The 19158-nt window shown below is 39.0% G+C and overlaps 1 protein-coding gene and 1 long non-coding RNA gene across 4 annotated transcripts in view; one reads left to right on the forward strand and one right to left on the reverse strand.

The window, feature by feature from the left end:
- ARMC2 (armadillo repeat containing 2) overlaps positions 1 to 19158 on the reverse strand; it is a 286480-nt gene that overhangs the window by 82769 nt on the left and 184553 nt on the right. For 2 of the 3 annotated variants that reach the window (XM_082404735.1, XM_082404737.1), the window contains 2 exons: positions 17356 to 17488; positions 16843 to 17003 (listed from right to left, as the gene is read on the reverse strand). In XM_082404735.1, the coding sequence (XP_082260861.1) occupies positions 16843 to 17003; positions 17356 to 17488 (294 nt within the window). Of the gene's footprint in view, positions 1 to 10212; positions 10481 to 16842; positions 17004 to 17355; positions 17489 to 19158 lie in introns of all 3 variants that reach the window. The other variant, XM_082404736.1, reaches the window with a different exon arrangement.
- On the forward strand, positions 746 to 18828 carry LOC309634644. Its single transcript, XR_014248277.1, has 2 exons — positions 746 to 8807; positions 17856 to 18828. It is a non-coding gene; the product is annotated as an uncharacterized lncRNA (long non-coding RNA).

Consider the following 19158-nt stretch of genomic DNA (forward strand, 5'->3'; position numbering starts at 1 on the left):
TCTTCATTGCGGTGCACAGGCTTCTCATTGCGGTGGCTTCTCTTGTTGCAGAGCGCGGGCTCTAGGCGTGTGGGCTTCAGTAGTTGTGGCTCGCAGGCTCTAGAGCGCAGGCTCAGTAGTTGTGGCACACGGGCTTCGCTGCTCCGCAGCATGTGGGATCTTCCCGGACCAGGGCTCGATCCCGTGTCCCCTGCATTGGCAGGCGGATTCTTAACCACTGTGCCACCAGGGAAGCCCAACTTTTATCTTTTTGAGCAAAGAACTGTTCCAGGTGCCTTTTAGAGTCCAAAATTTCAAAAAATTGAAATTTTTTCCATTAAGAGAATTTTGTAAAGAGCAAAATAAATGGAAGTCCAAAGGTGCAATGTCTGGTGAATACAGCAGACGAATCAGAACTTCCCAGCCAAGCTGTAACAGTTTTTGCCTGGGCATCAAAGAAACATGCAGTCTTGCGTTATCCTGATGGAAGATTACGCGTTTCCTGTTGCCTAATTCTGGACGCTTTTCGTCAAGTGACGCTTTCAGTTGGTTTAGTTGGGAGCAGTACTTGTTGGAATTAATCGTTTGGTTTTCTGGAAGGAGCTCATAATAGAGGACTCCCTTCCAATCCCACCATATACACAACATCACCTTCTTTGGATGAAGACCAGCCTTTGGTGTGGTTGGTGGTGGTTCATTTCACTTGCCTCATGATCTCTTCTGTTACACATTGTTGTACAGTATCCACTTTTCATTGCCTGTCACAATTTGTTCTAAAAACAGAATGTTTTCATCACATTTCAGCAGAGAATCACATGCAGAAATATGGTCAAGAAGGTTTTTTTCGCTTAACTCATGTGGAACCCAAACATCAAAGCAATTCACATAACCAAGCTGGTGCAAATGATTTTCAGTGCTTGATCTGGATATTTTGAGTATGTCGGCTATCTCCCACCAGGTATAACATTCATTGTTCTCAATTACTGTTTCAATTTGATCGCTATCAACTTCAACTGGTCTACCCGACCGTGGAGCATCGTCCAGCGAGAAATCTCCAGCACGAAACTTCGCAAACAACTTCTGACACATTCAATCAGTCACAGCACCTTCTCTATAAAGTGCACAAATCTTTTTGTGCGTTTCAGTTGTGTTTTTACCTTTCTTGAAATAATAAAGCATAATATGCCGAAAATGTTGTTTTTTCTTCCATCTTCAACATTAAAATGGCTACACAAAAATTCACCAATTTTGATAAGTCTTTTTTTAAATGCATGCCGATATGAGAGCTGTCACATACAATCTAATAAAATTGTTTCGAATGACGTTAAAAACAACTAAGTGCTACTAGAGTCATCTTATGGAAAAAAACGAATGAAACTTTTGGCCAACCCAATACACAAACTGGATAACTTAGAAACATACAACCTACCAAGACTGAATCATGAAGAAACAGAAAATCTGAACAGACCTATAACTAGTATGGAGATTGGAATCAGTAATCAAAAACTCTCAACAAAGCCCAGGACCAAATGGTTTCACGGAAAAATTATACCAAACATTTAAAGAAGAGTCAACACCAAACTCATCCAAAAAATTGAAGAGGGAACACTTCCAAACTCATTCTGTGAGGTCAGCACTACCTTGAAACCAAAGCCAGACAAAGCGGCTACAAGAAAACTACAGACCAATATCGCTGATGAATACTGTTGCAAAAATCCTTAATACTAGTAAAGAGAATTCAATAGCACATTTAAAAAATGAAGATATATTCCTGAAATGCAAGGATGATTCAACATATAAAAATTGATCAGTGTAATACACCATGTTAACAGAATGAAGGGGGGAAAAACACATGATCATATCAATTGATGCAGAAAAATCATTTGGCATAATTCAACACCCTTTCGTGATAAAAAATACTCAACAAACTAGGAGTAGAATGAAACGATCTCAATGTAATAAAGGCCATATGTGAAAAGCCCATAGCTAACATCATATTCTGTGAAAGACAAAGCTTTTCCTCTAAGATCAGGAACAAAACAAGGATGCCTACTCGCACCACTCATAGTACCAGAAGTCCTAGCCAGAGCAATTAGGCAAGAAAAAGATGTCCCAATTAGAAAGGAAATGTAAAATTATCTCTGTTTGCAAATGACATGATCTTATATATAGAAAACCCTAAAGATTCCCCCCTCACACACACACACACACACAATAAAAAATTAAATTTAAAAACCTGTTGGAACTAAAATATTCAGCAAAGTTGCAAGATACAAAATCAACACACAAAATCAGTTGCATTTTTATACACTAACAATGAGCAATCTAATAAGGAAACTAAGGCAACAATTCCATTTATAATAGCATCAAAAAGAATAAAATACTTAGAAATAAATTTAACCAAAGGAGTTTAAAGACTTGACACCGAAAACTACAAAACATTACTATAAAAAACTAAAGGAGACACAAATAAATGGAAAAGGACCATTCGATGAGGAAAGGACTGTCTTTTCAACAAATGGTTCTGGAAAAATTGGATATCCACATGCAAAAAAAATGAAGTTAGACATTTACCTTACAACCATACACAAAAACTAAAATGGATTAAAGACCTAAATGTAAAAACTAAAACTTTAAAACTCCTAGAAGAAAACATAGGGGACAAAGCTTCAGGACACTGGATTTGGCAATGATTTATTCGACATAAGACCAAAAGGCAACAGAAAATATAGACAAATGGAACTACATCAAACTTACTTCTGTGCATCAAAGGGCACAATCAACAGTAAAAAGGTAACCTACAGAATGGGAGAAAATATTTGTAAATCATGTATCTGACAAAGGCTTAATATCCAGAATATATAAATAACTCCTTTAACTCAACAACTACCACCAAAAAACAATAAAACAAACCAAAAAAACCCCACAAATAGCCTGATTAAAAAATGGGCATCTTATAGTTTTCAGAGTACAGGTCTTTTGCCTCCTTAGGTAGGTTTAGTCCTAGGTATATTATTCTTTTTGATGCGATCGTAAATGGGATTGTTTCCTTAACTTCTTTGTCTGATATTTCATTGTCAGTGTATGGAAAAGCAACAGATTTCTGTATATTAATTTTGTATCCTGCAAATTTACTGAATTTATTGATGAGGTCTAGTAGTTTTCTGCTGGCATCTAGGATTTTCTATGTATAGTATCATGTCATCTGCAAACAGTGATAATCATACTACTTCTTTTCCAATTTGGATTCCTTTTAATTCTTTTTCTTCTCTGATTGCTATGATGAGGACTTCCAAAACTATGTTGAATAAAAGTGGTGAGAGTGGGCATCCTTTCCTTGTTCCTGATCTTAGAGGAAATGCTTTCAGATTTTTACTGTTGAGTATGATGTTAGCTGTGGGTTTGTCATATATGGCCTTTGTTACGTTGAAGTATGTTCCCTCTGTGCCCACTTTCTGGAGAGTTTTTATTATAAATGGATGTTGAATTTTATCACAAGCTTTTTCTGCATCTATTGAGATGATCATATGATTTTTATTCTTCAGTTTGTTAATGTGGTGTATCACACTGATTGATTTGCAGATATTGAAAAATCCTTGCATCCCTGGGATAAAACCCACTTGATCATGGTGTATGATCCTTTTAATGTATTGTTGGAGTCAGTTTGCTCGTATTTTGTTGAGGATTTTTGCATCTATGTTTGTCAGTGATATCGGCCTGTAGTTTTCTTTTTTGTGATATCTTTGTCTGTCATCAGGGTGATGCTGGGCAAAAAGAGTGAGTTTGGAAGTGTTCTGTCCTCTGCAATTTTTTGGAATAGTTTCAGAAGAATAGGTGTTAACTCTTCTCTAAATGTTTGGTAGAATTCACCTGTGAAGCCATCTGGTCCTGGACTTTTGTTTATTGGAAGTCTTAAAATTCATGCTGATGCTGATTCAATGTCAGTACTGGTAATTGATCTGTTCATGTTTTCTATTTCTTCCTCGTTCAGTCTTGGGAGACTACCTTTCTAAGAATTTGTCCATTTCTTCTAGGTTGTCCATTTTATTGGTGTAGAGTTACTCATAGTAGTCTCTTATGGTCCTTCTGGTATTCTGTGGTATGGTATTTCTGTGGAGTCTGTTGTAACTTCTTTTTCATTTCTGATTTTATTGATTTGGGCCCTCTTTTTATTCTTGGTGAGTCTGGCTAAAGGTTTATCAATTTTGTTTATCTTTTCAAAGAGCCAGCTTTTAGTTTCATTGATATTTTTGTGTGTGTGTGTCTCTATTTCATTTATTTCTGCTCTGATCTTAATGATTTCTTTCCTTCTACTAACTTTGGGTTTTGTTTGTTCTTTATCTAGTTGCTTTAGGTGTAAGGTTAGGTTGTTTGAGATTTTTCTTGTTTCTTGAGGTAAGCTTGTATTGCTATACACTTCCCTCTTAGAACTGCTTTTGCTGCATCCCATAGGTTTTGGATCATCATGTTTTCATTGTCATCTGTCTCCAGGCATTTTTTTATTTCCTCTTTGATTTACTCAGTGATCGATTGGTTGTTCAGCAGCATATTGTTTAGCTTCCGCATGGTTGAGTTTTTGACAGTTTTTCCCTTGTAGCTGATTTCTAATCTCATAGTGTTGTGGTCAGAAAAGATGCTTGATATAATTTCAATTTTCTTAAATTGACCAAGGCCTGCTTTGTGGCTGAGTATGTGATCTATCCTGGAGAATGTTCCATGTGCACTTGAAAAGAATGTGTATTCTGCTGCTTTCAGACAAAATGCTCTATAAATTAATCAGTTAAGTCCATCTGGTATAATGTGTCATATAAGGCCTGTGCTTACTGATTTTCTGTCCCTTGATATAAGTGGGGTGTTAAAGTCCCCCACTATTGTGTTACTGTCAGTTTCTCCTTTTATATCTGTTAACATATGCCTTATATATTGAGGTGCCCCTAGGTTGGGTGCATATATATTTACAATTGTTATATCTTCTTCTTAGATTGATCCCTTGATCATTATGTAGTGTCCTTCTTTGTCTCTTGTAACAGTCTTTATTTTAAAGTCTGTTTTGTCTGATATAAGTATTGCTACTCTAGCTTTCTTTTCATTTCCATTTGCATGGAATACCTTTTTCCATCTTCTTACTTTCAGCCTGTATGTGTCTCTAGATCTGAAGTGGCTCTCTTGTAGACAGCATATATATGGTTCTTGTTTTTGTATCCATTCAGCTAGTCTATGTCTTTTGGTTGGAGCATTTAATCAATTTACATTTAAGGTAATTATCATTATGAATGTTTTTACTGCCATTTTGTTAATTGTTTTGGATTTGTTTTTGTAGGCCTTTTTTCTTTCCTTCTTCTTTTGTCCTCTTCTCTTGTTATTTGATGACTATCTTTAGTGTTATGCTTTGATTCCTTTTTCTTTTTTGTGTGTATAGATTTTTGATTTGTGGTTACCATGAGGTTTTGGTATAGCAGTCTGTATATATACATGATTGTCTTAGTTGCTGATCTCTTAGTTTCAAATACATTTTAAATAGTTGCATTTGTACTCTCCTCCCCTCATGATTACTGGTTTTGATATATTTTACATCTAATTGTTTTGCACATCTCTTAACCGCTTATTGTGGATACAGATGATTTTACTACTTTTGTCTTTTAACTTCCCTACTAGTTTGTGTGTGGATGATTTCCTATCTTTACTGTATGTTTGCCTTTACCGGTGAGCTTTTCCATTTCATAATTTTCTTGTTTCTAGATGTGGTCTTTTCTTCTCTGTCTAAAGAAGTTCCTTTAGCATTTGTTGTAAAGCTGGTTTGGTGGTGTTGAATTCTTTTAGCTTTTGCTTGTCTGTAAAGCTTTTGCTTTCTCTGTCAAAGTACAAGACCATAAACTATAAGACCATGTACTCCATAAACTATAAGATGCTGATGAAAGAAACTGAAGATGACACAAACAGATGGAAAGATATACCATGTTCTTGGGTTGAAAGAATCAATATTATTAAAATGACCATACGATCCAAGGCAATCTATAGATTCAATGCAATCCCTGTCAAATTACATTTTTCACAGAACTAGAACAAAATTTTTTAAAATTTGTATGTGAACACAAAAGACCCCAAGAGCTGAAGCCATCTTGAGAAAGAAAAATGGAGCTGGAGGAATCACACTCCCTGACTTCAGACTATACTACAAAGCTACATTAATCAAAACAGTATGGTACAGGCACAAAAACAGGCATATAGATCAATGGAACAGATCAATGGAAAGCCCAGAAATAAACCCACACATCTACGGTCAATTAACATATGACAAAGGAGGCAAGAATATACAGTGGAGAAGAGACGGTCTCTTCAACAAGTGGTGCTGGGAAAACTGGACAGATACATGTAAAAGAATGAAATTAGAACATTCTCTAATACCATATACAAAAATAAACTCAAAATGGATTAAAGACCTACTGTCAGACCTAAATGTAAGACCGGATACTATAAAACTTCTACAGGAAAACTTAGGCAGAACACTCTTTACCATAAATCACAGCAATAGTTTTTTGGATCCCTCTCTTAGAGTAATGGAAATAAAAACCAAAATAAACAAACAGGACCTAATTAAACTTAAAAGCTTTTGCACAGCAAAGGAAATCATAAACAAAACAAAAAGACAACCTACAGGATGGGAGAAAATACTTGCAAATGTGACCGACAAGAGATTAATTTCCAAAATATACAAACAGCTCATACACCTTAATATCAAAAAAATAAACAGTCCAATCAAAAAATGGGCAGAAGATCTAAACAGACATTTCTCCAAAGAAGACATACAGATGGCCAATAGGCACATGAAAAGATGCTCAATATCACTAATTATTAGAGAAATGCAAATCAAAACTACAATGAGGTATCACCTCACTCCGATCAGAATGGCCATCATCAAAAAGTGTACAAATAATAAATGCTGGAGAGGATGTGGAGAAAAGGGAACCCTCCTACACTGTTGGTGGGAATGTAAATTGGTGCAGCCACTATGGAGAACAGTATGGAGGTTCCTTAAAAAAACTAAAAATAGAGCTACCATATGACCCAGCAATCCCACTCCTGGGCATATATTTGGAGAAAGCTATAATTCAAAAAGATACACTCACCCCAATGTTCATAGCAGCACTATTTACAATATCCAAGATATGGAAGCAACCTAAGTATCCGCTGACAGATGAATGGAAAAAGAAGATGTGGTATATATACACAATGGAATATTACTCAGTCATAAAAAAGAATGAAATAATGCCATTTACAGCAACATGGATGGACCTAGAGATTATCACACTAAGTGAAGTAAGTCAGACAAAGATAAATATAATGATATCACCTACTTATATGTGGAATCTAAAAAAATGATATGAATGAACTTACTTACAAACAGATATAGACTCACAGACACAGAAAGCAAACTTATGCTTACCAAAGGGGAAAGTGGGGTGGGAGAGGGATAACTTAGGAGTTTGGGATTAACATATACACACTACTACATATAAAATAGATAACAAGGACCTACTGTATAGCACAGGGAACTGTACTCAGTATCTTGTAATAACCTATACTGAAAATGAATCTAACAAATGTATGTATGTGTGTGTGTGTGTGTGTATTATATATATATATCTGAATCACTTTGCTGTAATCCTGAAACTAACACAACATTGTAAATCAACTATATTTCAATAAAAATTTTAAAATAATTATTTTTCAAAATAAATAAATAAAAATGGGCAAAGGACTTGAATAGACATTTCTCCAAAGATGATATATGTGGCCAAAAACCATATGAAAAGATACTCAATATCACTAATTATTAGAGAAATGCAAATCAAAACCACAATGAGATACCATTTCACAACCATTAGGATGGCTACTATCAAAAAAACCCAAAAACCAAAAACAAAACAAACAAACAAAAAACAGAAAATGGCAAGTTTTGGAGAAGATGTAAAGAAATGGGAACCCTTGTGCACTGTTGGTGATGTGAAATGGCGCAGCCTCTGTGGAAATCAGTATAGAGATTCCTCAAAAAATTAAAAATATTACTACTATATGATCCAGTAATTCCGTTTCTGGGTATACACCCAAAGGAATTGAAAGCAGGATCTCAAAGATGTATTTACACACCCATGTTCATAGTTGCATTATTCACAATAGCCCTGAGAAGCAACCCAAATGTCCTTTGATGAATGAATGGACAAAAAAGTGTGATATACACATACAAGGAAATATTATTCAGCCTTAAAAAGGAAGGAAATCCCATCACATGCCACAACATGGATGAACTTTGAGGACCTTATGGCTAAGTAAAATAAGCCAGTCACAAAAAGACAAATGCTGTATGAAATATCTAAACTAGTCAAATCAAATTCATGGAAGCAAAGTAGAATGGTGGTTTCTAGGGCCTGGGGAGAGGAGGAAATGGAGAGTTGTTTAATGGATTATAGAGTTTTAGTTTTGCAAGATGAAAAAGTTCTGGAGAACTGTTGCAGAACAATGTGTATAAACTTAACACTACTGAACTGTACATTTAAAAATAGTTAAGATGGGGACTTCCCTGGCGGTCTAGTGGTTAAGACTCCACACTTCCTCCACAGGGGATGTGGGTTCAACCCCTGGTTGGGGAACTAAGATCCTACATGCCACACAGCACACCACCCCCCAAAAAAATTTTCTTTTTAAATTAAAAAAAAATAGTTAAGATGGTAAATTTTATGTGTTTTTCACCATAATTTTTTTTTTAAGGCAGGTAGATGGTTCCAAATGGTCCAGCTTGCACATGAGTCTGAGTATAATATGGAGAACAGGTACAGTGGTATTCCACTATGAGTTATTATATTAGTTATAAATACAGAGGGTGCTATTTTAGGGGAAAGAGAGTTTTATCTTTTTCACTGAAAGTAGAATATATAGCCTGCTATGGTTAAAATAAAGACTTAGATCTTTAAATGTTTTTGAGAGATTAGCCTGTCAGACTTTTTAAAAATGATTTCAACTATTGGAGTGAATCTACTAGCATACAATTATGGATGAAAGACTTAAGGATAAGGTGAGTGTCTCCAGAGGATTTTGCTGAGCCCCAACCAGGGATGAGCCCCAAACTAGAGGAGCCCTTGGTAAGTCTATTTGTTCCTGGAAATTTAGGTTTTTTTCTAATAGATTTTAAGAGCCCATCTAGTCTGGGATGCCTGCCTTCATCCCATTAGTCTTGGTATTTTGTTAGCGTGAGAGATGAGCTTTTTGGTTATTAATGGCTCATCTCTCACCCTACAGAGTAGTAAATCTACTTTTATTTCCAAATCGCCTTTGGCTAATATGGGATAACAACGGTTATCTCAATTTCTTTGGTTTTTATCATTTATTCAAAGGCCAAACTTATCCTACAAAGAGTGGCAAACTAATAAACTAATTACCATCATAATTTATTGAGCACCTACTATACATCAGTCACTGTACTGGACAATTTGCCCATTTTGGTTTTTTTTCCTAAACTACACGATATTAAAATAGATATTAATGCCATTTTACAGCTGAAGCTAAAAAAGTCAAGTTACTTGCCCAAGGCCCAAGCAGGAGAGAGCTAGGATTCAAACTGAGATATGCCATACACTTAAGCCTACACTCTTTCTAGTACATTATATCACCTCCCTAGTCACAGAGAGTTATAAGTAGAAGAACTGTCTGGTCTACTCATTTTACTTCAAATGAAAATAAAAAGGTAAAATACTCCTTTTTCCATCTATTTTACTTATTTAGTAAAGAGTAGATGGCCCCTAGCAATCTTCTCTAAACGTTTCTGCTTACCCCTTCTCTTAATATGACAACGAGAAAAATACTGGTACCTAACCAGAAAATTATTATTAGATGCTGTAAGAATTAGTGCAGATGCTTATGTAGTAATGTATTCCTAATAGTGTTGACCACCATTCTTTCTATACACAAAACCTAACAGTCTTCATTGCACAGTTCATTTACTCAACTGACAAGCACTTAAATTCTAGAATTGTTAAGTCAGGATTTTAAGACTAAAACTAAATTATTTAATAGAGAATAGAAGAAAAAGTCATTTACTTAGAAATCCCATGCATATATTTTCATCTTACATTTCTCATAGCAGAAAGTACAACATGTATATTCATTTTTCCATAATATCTAACAAGAAGAAATGCTTATTTCTTTTAAAATACTAAGACTACTCACTAAAATCAGTACCTGAAAAACTTTCAATATTTGTTAATACCGAAAAAAAGTTCACATATGTTGCCACTTCTTAAGAATGAAGGAGACCTGACTTCCTGTTTCTGTTGTTTATCTGCATCATGTTAGAAAGAAGGAACAGGCAGGGGTTCCAGGAAGGTGTGATGACTCTGAATTCGGTTTAGAAGCTGCTGTGCCACCGGTTTGAATTCTGTTTCCCAATGGAGTTTGTGATAGTTTTTTAGGTCTTGGTCAAAACTCCCATTCAGTGCTAGTTCTTCATCTGTATCAGAAAAATTAACATTACAGCAATTATTTAGAAACATAATCCTACTGAATAAAGTTTAATTTTTGATGGCATGAGTTAAACTCATCCTGGGTCATCTCTAATTCCAGCAAGGCTTTTTTTCATGGGAGTAATTCTTTAACTCTTTTCTGTTCTTTACAAAAAATTTTAAATAAGTATAGGTTAGTCTCTTAATTTAAAAAAGATAATAATCTTCTCAAAAAAAAAAAAAATCCTAGATTGACTTGAGCTCTTACTTCAATTTATCCCTAACGTTTACATGTAAGTCTACATCCAAAAGTCAGATCACAATTTCTCAGAATAAACAAAGTATTAATAGTTTATTTCCTCATCTGCACATTAGAAAAGTTAATTACTTCAGTGGTTAACAGATACAAAAGAAGTTAGGAAATCTTTGGGGAAAGTAGCACAGTTGAATTTGACACTGTAAACTTGACTGAAAATCAAGTTGCTCATTTCAGAGCAGGCCGGACATACTTCTTTGAAAAGACAACCCCTCCCCCTGCCACCTTATGCTCTCACCAATAAAAGTGAAAAGTGGGAGACTGAGAATACTAAAGAGTATCAGAATCCCAAGTGAGTCCATGGATAATGCAGAAAAGCACTTGTAAAAAAAAAATCCAATATTACAACCTTGATTTTCTTCTTAATCCAAGGGCACTCTGAATTCTGTGAATGTCATAAGTATATCCAACCCAAGTAGGAAGACAAATGGCTACTGAGGTTTCTGCACCGACCTGCCACTGCATTTTTCTTTGTTTATATTGGACCCCATGTGAAGGACTTCAGGACAATGCACTGGCCTGCCAGTCAGAAGGTTGCTCTGCTACTTCCTAGGTCTGAGGCCTTCTTAAGTGGTAACCACTAAGTCCTAAAGTGACCACAAATATTACTACTTGCATAATTCGCAAACTTTTTTCATAAGGCCAATTAAAATCCTACCATAAAATGCTTCATTAGTGTTTACATCAAATTTTCTACCCTGAATATTTTCAGTACACAGGGTGTACTTTGGCACTGTTGGTGTTAGTGTCACCACCCAGGGTAAGATAAGTCTGGAATCCCAGTCTGTACCTTACCCTCCTCCCCTCCAGCCAAGTGGACAGCTATGCAGCTCCGAGATAAGTTCTGGGCAGACACACGCACTTCAGCAAGGCTCTCCATGGAGACCCCTGTGAGTAAACCTGTCTCTCCCCACCCATTTGATAATCAGGGCCTTGAGAGGAAGAGAATACAGATGGTGTTCAATGCCTTCAAAGTCCTTCCCATTGGGCTACTTCCAAGCAAAAGGAGTCTGTGAGACTCTGAGTGCTTTTGAATTTCTAGATCTTCTTCCTGCTCACTCTTCTCCAGATTTTCTGAGCACTAAACTTTCATTAAAAATGAATTCTCGGGCTTCCCTGGTGGCGCAGTGGTTGAGAATCTGCCTGCCAATGCAGGGGACACGGGTTCGGGCCCTGGTCTGGGAAGATCCCACATGCCGCGGAGCAACTGGGCCCGTGAGCCACAACTACTGAGCCTGCGCGTCTGGAGCCTGTGCTCCGCAACAAGAGAGGCCGCGATAGTGAGAGGCCGGCGCACCGCGATGAAGAGTGGCCCCCGCTTGCCGCAACTAGAGAAAGCCCTCGCACAGAAACGAAGACCCAACACAGCCATAAATAAATAAATAAATAAAAATTTAAAAAAATGAATTCTCTTGTTTCATGCCCTTCTTTCCCAAGCAGCTTAAGGCTGAGGGTTGCCCAAGCACCCCACAGTCCTCTCCTCTGCCCAGGGCTTTTGGTTGGATTTGATGGTTTTAGCCAAGTCACTATTTTGGTGTTTTGGGGTTTTTTAATCTAATGTCAAGACTATGTTACTTTTCTTGAGGCTTAGCATATAATTAGTTAATCTACACTCAGACTCTATTAATTGTAAATTGGGTTAGGCAAGATAACAAAAGTGGCCAAATACCTATAGGTAAGATAAAAGCAGTCTCAAGTTTCAAAGTAAATACAGCAAATGCATAAAATGTGTCATATTGCACTAGGTATTAAATTTTGGAACTTGTACTGCAAAGAATAGCAGAGGCTAATTCAAGAAAAATTTAGGTCTATGATTTTCAAACTTCTTTTTACTGTGACCTAAGAAGTCCATATTACATGATGACTATATACACACACTTAAATATTCATATACAAATAGCAAATGTTTCACAATAGAATACTTATTTTTACTTTACTTATTTTACTTATTTATATATTACTACATGTACTATGTATATATATTTTAATATATTTATTTATTTTTGGCTGCGTTGGGTCTTTGTTGCTGTGTGTGGTCTTTCTCTAGTTGCGGTGAGCGGGGGCTACTCATTGCGGTGGCTTCTCTTGTGAAGCACAGGCTCCAGGCGCACGGGCTTCAGCAGTTGTGGCACGTGGGCTCAGTAGTTGTGGCTCACGGGCTTAGTTGCTCTGCGGCATGTGGGATCTTCCTGCACCAGGGATCGAACCCGTGTCCCCTACATTGGCAGGCGGATTCTCAACCACTGCGCCACCAGGGAAGCCCCATGTACTACATTCTGATATTCTGTTTCTTTGCTACTTCATTTTTTAAAGATGCTGGTCACTGTGTGAAAAGTGCTGATTTAGATAACCAATTATTCTTAAGCTTTCTTTGTGCACAACATACTTCCAAATACTAGAATTTTAGGTAAGATATTAGAAAGGATTAAAGGACTCAAAACAAGTTTGTCAGTGACCATTATAACACAATCTCTACCTATTACAGCTGAAGGATCCTGCAGCATCAATAAAAGCTTCCCCTACTCACTGCACCATTTCCTAGCTTGCTGTTCAGCACCAGGTGGCTATTGAGGGTTTGATTATTGTTGTGACTATTATAAGGCACAGTCCTCACAAGTTCCAGAAGCACCTGATGGCTCTTTGGCATGGGCTTGGTGATGTGATCCTCTAACTTGAACACTGGGTCCCCCTCTACCCTGTCATATAACCTAGGTGCTAAGTTCCACATACCACAGACGAACGTAAAATAACCTAGTGTTGTTTACATTCACACTAACAAACTGCACACACTGATCACCATTTTCAGGCAACCCTGAGAGAAGCTCACAGTAGACGAGTGTGCCAGGGCACATCACTTAAGAACTTCAAGATAAACACATTGCTAATGAGTTTATAAGAAGCAGCTGCGGTACATCAGGAAGTTTCAGAAAACATTCTTTTTAAGCCACTTTCCTAAAAGACTGTCAACATCCCAACCGCATTGAGGACCATTACTTTCTTTTTCCAGTTCCCCATCAAGAAAAAGCTGGTTAACTTATTACATTGCTTTATCAATTGCCCTCCCATTATTTCTAAAAAACAGTGCTCACACTTCCACGTGGGACTTTTGTGATTTAACGGCTCGTCCTGTTTTCAAAATGGCCTGTTTTTTAGCTATTTTTTTTAAAAGAATTGAAATTTAAGTATACTCTCACTCATGCATCAGTTTCACCTGGTGCCACCCAACTGGCCAGACACAGCTACAACCCTGTCAGAAGTAAGGGTCTGATGCCCACACTGTGGAGAGAAGAGCCAGCAAGCAGCCGGTCCTCCACAGTGTGATGACCTGGCTTCCTGACGGACTATGCTGATTTTTGTTACCCACGCCTCTGTGCCCTCCACGGTGCGGTAGGGTAAGGGTACACTATGTAATGGAACAGCAGAGAAACACAGGGGCTAGATGTTTACTTTCTGATGAAGAGCCCTGGCCTTGCTACAGTATGATCTTAGACAAGTCACCTAACCCTCCTAGACCTACCTACCTCATCTGTCACCTAGCTGATTACCTTAGAGAGATCTTACAAGGATAGAATGAACGTGCTTTTAAAAGTATACAGCACTATTAAAGATAACCACTATTGTCAGTTAATCCACAAGCATCAAGAACCTGCTTTGCACAAGGCAATATCCTTCCCCTAAAGTGGCTCCACTGGAGTGGGGAAAAAAGAGAAAAGTTACAAAACAATAATACAGAACAAGTTACACAGCTCATGATTAATTGCTATGTAAGTAGTATAGACTTCCTATGACCGTGGGCTTGAAAAGCTCATGGGAAGGGCCTGCAAGGACCAGCAGCATTGGGCCAGGTAGGTAAGGGATACGGCACGAGCAAAGGTACAAGGTTACTAGCATGAGAAGCCCAACCCGGCTGTAGGGAAGGTTGGGGGTGGGAAGAGGTAGGAACAAGCCCATTACAGTCGAGTGTCCCCCCAGTGTGCTGCCCCCTGCTGCGCAGCCGGCCATGCCCACATCCCTTCAAGGTGCCACACGGCCCCACCATTTTGTTATATATCATTGACTGCCCCAGACTGAGGTGCCAAAGGAACCCACAGACAGCCTGTGGTCGAGGCAGCTGCTGCCTGAGGCACAGAAGCCCGACACCCCAGGAGAGTGACTCACAGAACCAGTCACATCTCCCCAATGGGACACAGAAAGTCATGCCAACAACAGAGGAGACAGAGTCCCACTCACGGAGCGCGGCAAGAAGCAGCCTCGAGGCAGCTGAAGCCATGGCCATGCAGGAGCCTGGAGGGAACGAGGGGGAGGAAGGACTTTTCCTACAAGAGCTGAGACAGAGCACGGCTGGGTCTCAGCAGGGTGGAGCAGATGACGCCCGCTACTGAGGGTGCGGCTCGGGGTCTCTGCTTCCACCTGGAACAACCTTCCTGGTCCTGAGTGCCTGTCCAGCAGGCTCTGGGCGATGCGCTTGTCTCCCGGCTTCCTTCTTTCCCGGACATCCTCTCCTTCAACTCCTTCATTAACCAGGGCAGAGGTTCTCAGTGCTGCCTGAAGAGCAGTCTCACCTGTGGAACTTTTTAATGATGCAGATAATCAGCCTCCCACCCAGAGCTCCTGAATCAATTCCTGGGGATGGGGCCAAGACAAGTGTTTTTTTGTTGTTGTTTTTGTTTTTTAATTCCACAGCTGATTGCCATGTTCTGCCACAGCTGAGAACTGAATTAAGGCAAGCTGAGCACGCTTCTGCTCCCGGCAACCTGAGAAAGCTTCATGTGCACGGAGCAGACTGTGAACCTCAATGATTTAAAGTCATGCTCATTTCTCCTACTCTTACGCAAAATTTTATTTACCTGGAAAAAAGCAAATTTCACATCAACCTAGCACACCCGATTCTTTCAAATAGCTTCAGGTTCCGAGTTCCTGTTTAATAACATATTGTTACGACACAGCGTTTATGAAGCACTTTCACAACCGTGATTTGAGGCCTTGCTATGTGTCAGGCTCTGTATCAGGTTCTTTGTACAGGTCTGCTCATTTATTATCCTTACAAGTCTGCAAAGTGGACATCAATCATCCCCATCTTAGACATGAGAAAATATAAGCTCAGAGAGGTTAAGCCCAAGGTTAAAAGCTTGTACATGATAAAGCGAGGCCTTAACTCAGAATTGTCTGACTACAGCCTTCTGGTCTTCCCGGAGTGGTCTTAGGATGCTTGTTTGATTCTCACGACTCCCTGCAACAGGGCAGGGATATCACGTCCCCATTTTACAGACGAAAAGACAGGTTCTGAGAGATTCTCCTGTCGAGTCACACCCCCCCACCCCCCGAGAGAGGCTGGATTTGAATCCACAGCCTCTGAGTCAAACCGAGTCTTTCCACACGAACTTGCGGATCCAGCACAGTGCCTAGGCAATGGTAGGGACACCTCCGTTTTGGAAAAGAGATTATTTAAACACTCAACTCATTTACTGACCCAAACCACTGCTGTTAGACCTAACCCAGGATGAAAAGATTATCCTAAAAATAGACATTTTTCGAGGTAAGACACTCTCATCTTTCCTTTGGTTTGTATCAGTGATTTCCCACCATTCAATGTAAGGCCCCACTGTCATGTCACATAGTTTCACAGACCCTCCCTCCCATAGTTAACATAGATGCTAATCAAAACGTACGGGTTCATGAAAAGTGTGACTTAATTCAGAGTAGCTTTTAGCCATATTTTCTCAATTATGACAACGTCTATATACTTTTTAAACAACAGCAGTACATTTATGCCTAGATCTTCTATTTATGCAGTTTACAGAAAATGCAAACAAGGGGGAAAAGCCACAGAAGAAATCAGGACATCAGGCAATGAGTTAAAAGTCCTTGCATCCCACTGTAAATAACATTCAGCCTCTTCCAGAGAGCTCCAAATTATAATAATCTTTAACATGCTCTTGTTACTTATAGAAACAAAGCTACCCAAATGCCTACCAATCTTTATCCATACAGGTCACAGAAAAAAAATTTTTCTCATTTTGATAAAACTCACAGACTCACAGTCAGGAGTCTTACCTAAAAACGATGAGAGCAGGACTAAGAGTGTGTTGGCGGCCTCATCTCCAAAACATGACGAAGCACTGGTGATATTTTCACTGAAGTTCCATAAAGTTTTGCACACCAAGCAGGCCAGCTGCCAATCAGTGGGACCAAAATCCCTTAAACAATCCACTAACCTGAGTTAATAAAAGTCAAATTAAGAAGTTATTAGGACAGGATCTCTTTAATTTTTATATTTTTAACATGACGCTTAACTTTCTGTGATATTTCATATGCATTATATATAATTCAGTGTTATTAAAATTAATTTCATATCTACAAATTTAAGCAGCTCTAAAGTAGCAATAACCTACTTCTGAATTACTTTAAACATCCAATGGAACCTAAATCCCCTCTTTAGCCCTAGCTTGGCACTTTCAAATGTTGAAATACCTCTGCCTGGGAGAAATGAGGAGAGGGACCTAAGCTCCCCGGAAAACTATGTCCTCTGAATCCTGACAGAGTCAGGACTCCATGCCTTGAACTTACTTTTTAATGCCACCTCCTTCTTTTAGGATGACACGCTTGTCTTTATCCACGGTGAGATTTAGAAGAACACCACAGGCAGAAAAGCAAATATCCTGATGCTTAGCATCCAGCAGAGCAATCATGAACTTGTGAACTGGGAGGGCAGAGAACGAATGCAGGCCAGTAAAGCTCAGGGGCCCCAGCTGTATTTCATTTCTCAAATGGCAAAGGGGAAATGGGGAGCAGCTTGCAAAACTGGAAACCCTGCTAGGGGACTCGGTCCACTCTTCCTAAGCGGACTTCACCCACTGCTCAGAAGCGCCTTCCCCAACATCCACCACTTCAGAACCTGCTCCCCGCCCCCCAGGCCCCCTGTCCCCTGATATTGCTGTATCTGACGCAGGCATCAGCTCCCCCTCCCAGGCAGTGGTAGAGCCCCCACCCATGGAGAGGAGGGTACCACGGCCTTCCAATCACACAGGTGCCATTCATTTCATCTCTAACTTCTGGTTGTTCTCCAGGGCCCTTATGAACCTCCAGCAGCAAGTTTCTTTAAATACACAGCCCTGGGAGAGGGGAGCACTGGCTCCAGTGGAGATCTTCCTGGAAGTCTTCCAGGGCCACAGCTTGTAAGAGAAGACTCGCTCAGACCGCAGGAAACAAGCCTGTAGTGAGGCCGGACTTCCAGGGTAGGGGATGTCTCATATCAGGACAGGCTCCCAGCCTTCCCTTACTCCTAGAAATGGAACTGTTTGTCCTGTCTTCTCATCCCCAAGCAGGGGCTGGGCAAAGGGTTGGGGGAGAATGAATAAGGTGTGTGCTCTGTTCTACTGCTCACCTGAGAGGTGGCCACCCTGTGCTGACCTTGGCCTACTGATGTGTCACAGAGTGAGCTTGGCAAAGGCTGCATCACATGTAAGTGTGTTTTTAAGAGTCTAAAGAATATACACTAAAATGTTAACAGTTATCTCTGGGGTAGTGTTTTTTTTAATCTGTGTTATCCAAAGTTTCTATCACGAACATAAATAGGTATTTTTTTTACCGTTTTTACATGAAATACTTAAGACATACAAACAGTATGTTTAGTATACACTCTTGTGTACCTGCTACCCACTTTAAGAAATAAAACATTACAGATTCAATTTTATATTTGGGGGCAACCATTCAAATGTAACTTTGTCTTAAATGTGGAGTTTATCATTTCCAACTACATTTATACCTTATTCCATTACCACGTGAGTATTACATAAATAATACCCAAGATTGTTTTGCAGGTTTTAAAACTATATTAATGGCATTATTTCATATGTCCTCCAATTACTAGCCTTTTTGCTCCTATATTACACGTTTGAGGTTGACGCATGGTGATACATGAACTTCTAGCCCATTCATTTTCATTGCTGTAGAAGCTTGGTTGCATGAATATACTGTAATGTATTTATCCTCTTACCTGTTGATGGATATTTAGGTTATTTCCATTTTTCACTATTACAAGCAGTACTATAATAGACATTCCAGTACATGATGGAGAATGTCCTTTCAGTCCATTCCCATGGACAGAAATGATGTGTACAGATTACTTGTTTCCCTTAAACACACACAAATGCACACACACACAGGCACACACGCGCCATCTCAAAACTCAGAAGACCACTTATGAAGGAGAGGGAAACGCTAAGAACGCAGCCTAGGTCCGTCTTGGCATCCTGAGCTGAGAGCCTTACGGATGGACGGAACAGAATGTGAGGCACCACTTGTCCCAAAGCAGAAACAAGTATCACATTGTCATGACCCAAGCTGCAAAACCGCTCAGCTGTTTATTGG

The sequence above is a fragment of the Balaenoptera borealis genome, assembly GCF_965194805.1.
Source record: "Balaenoptera borealis genome assembly, chromosome: 9".
In the NCBI taxonomy this organism is placed as follows: domain Eukaryota; kingdom Metazoa; phylum Chordata; class Mammalia; order Artiodactyla; family Balaenopteridae; genus Balaenoptera; species Balaenoptera borealis.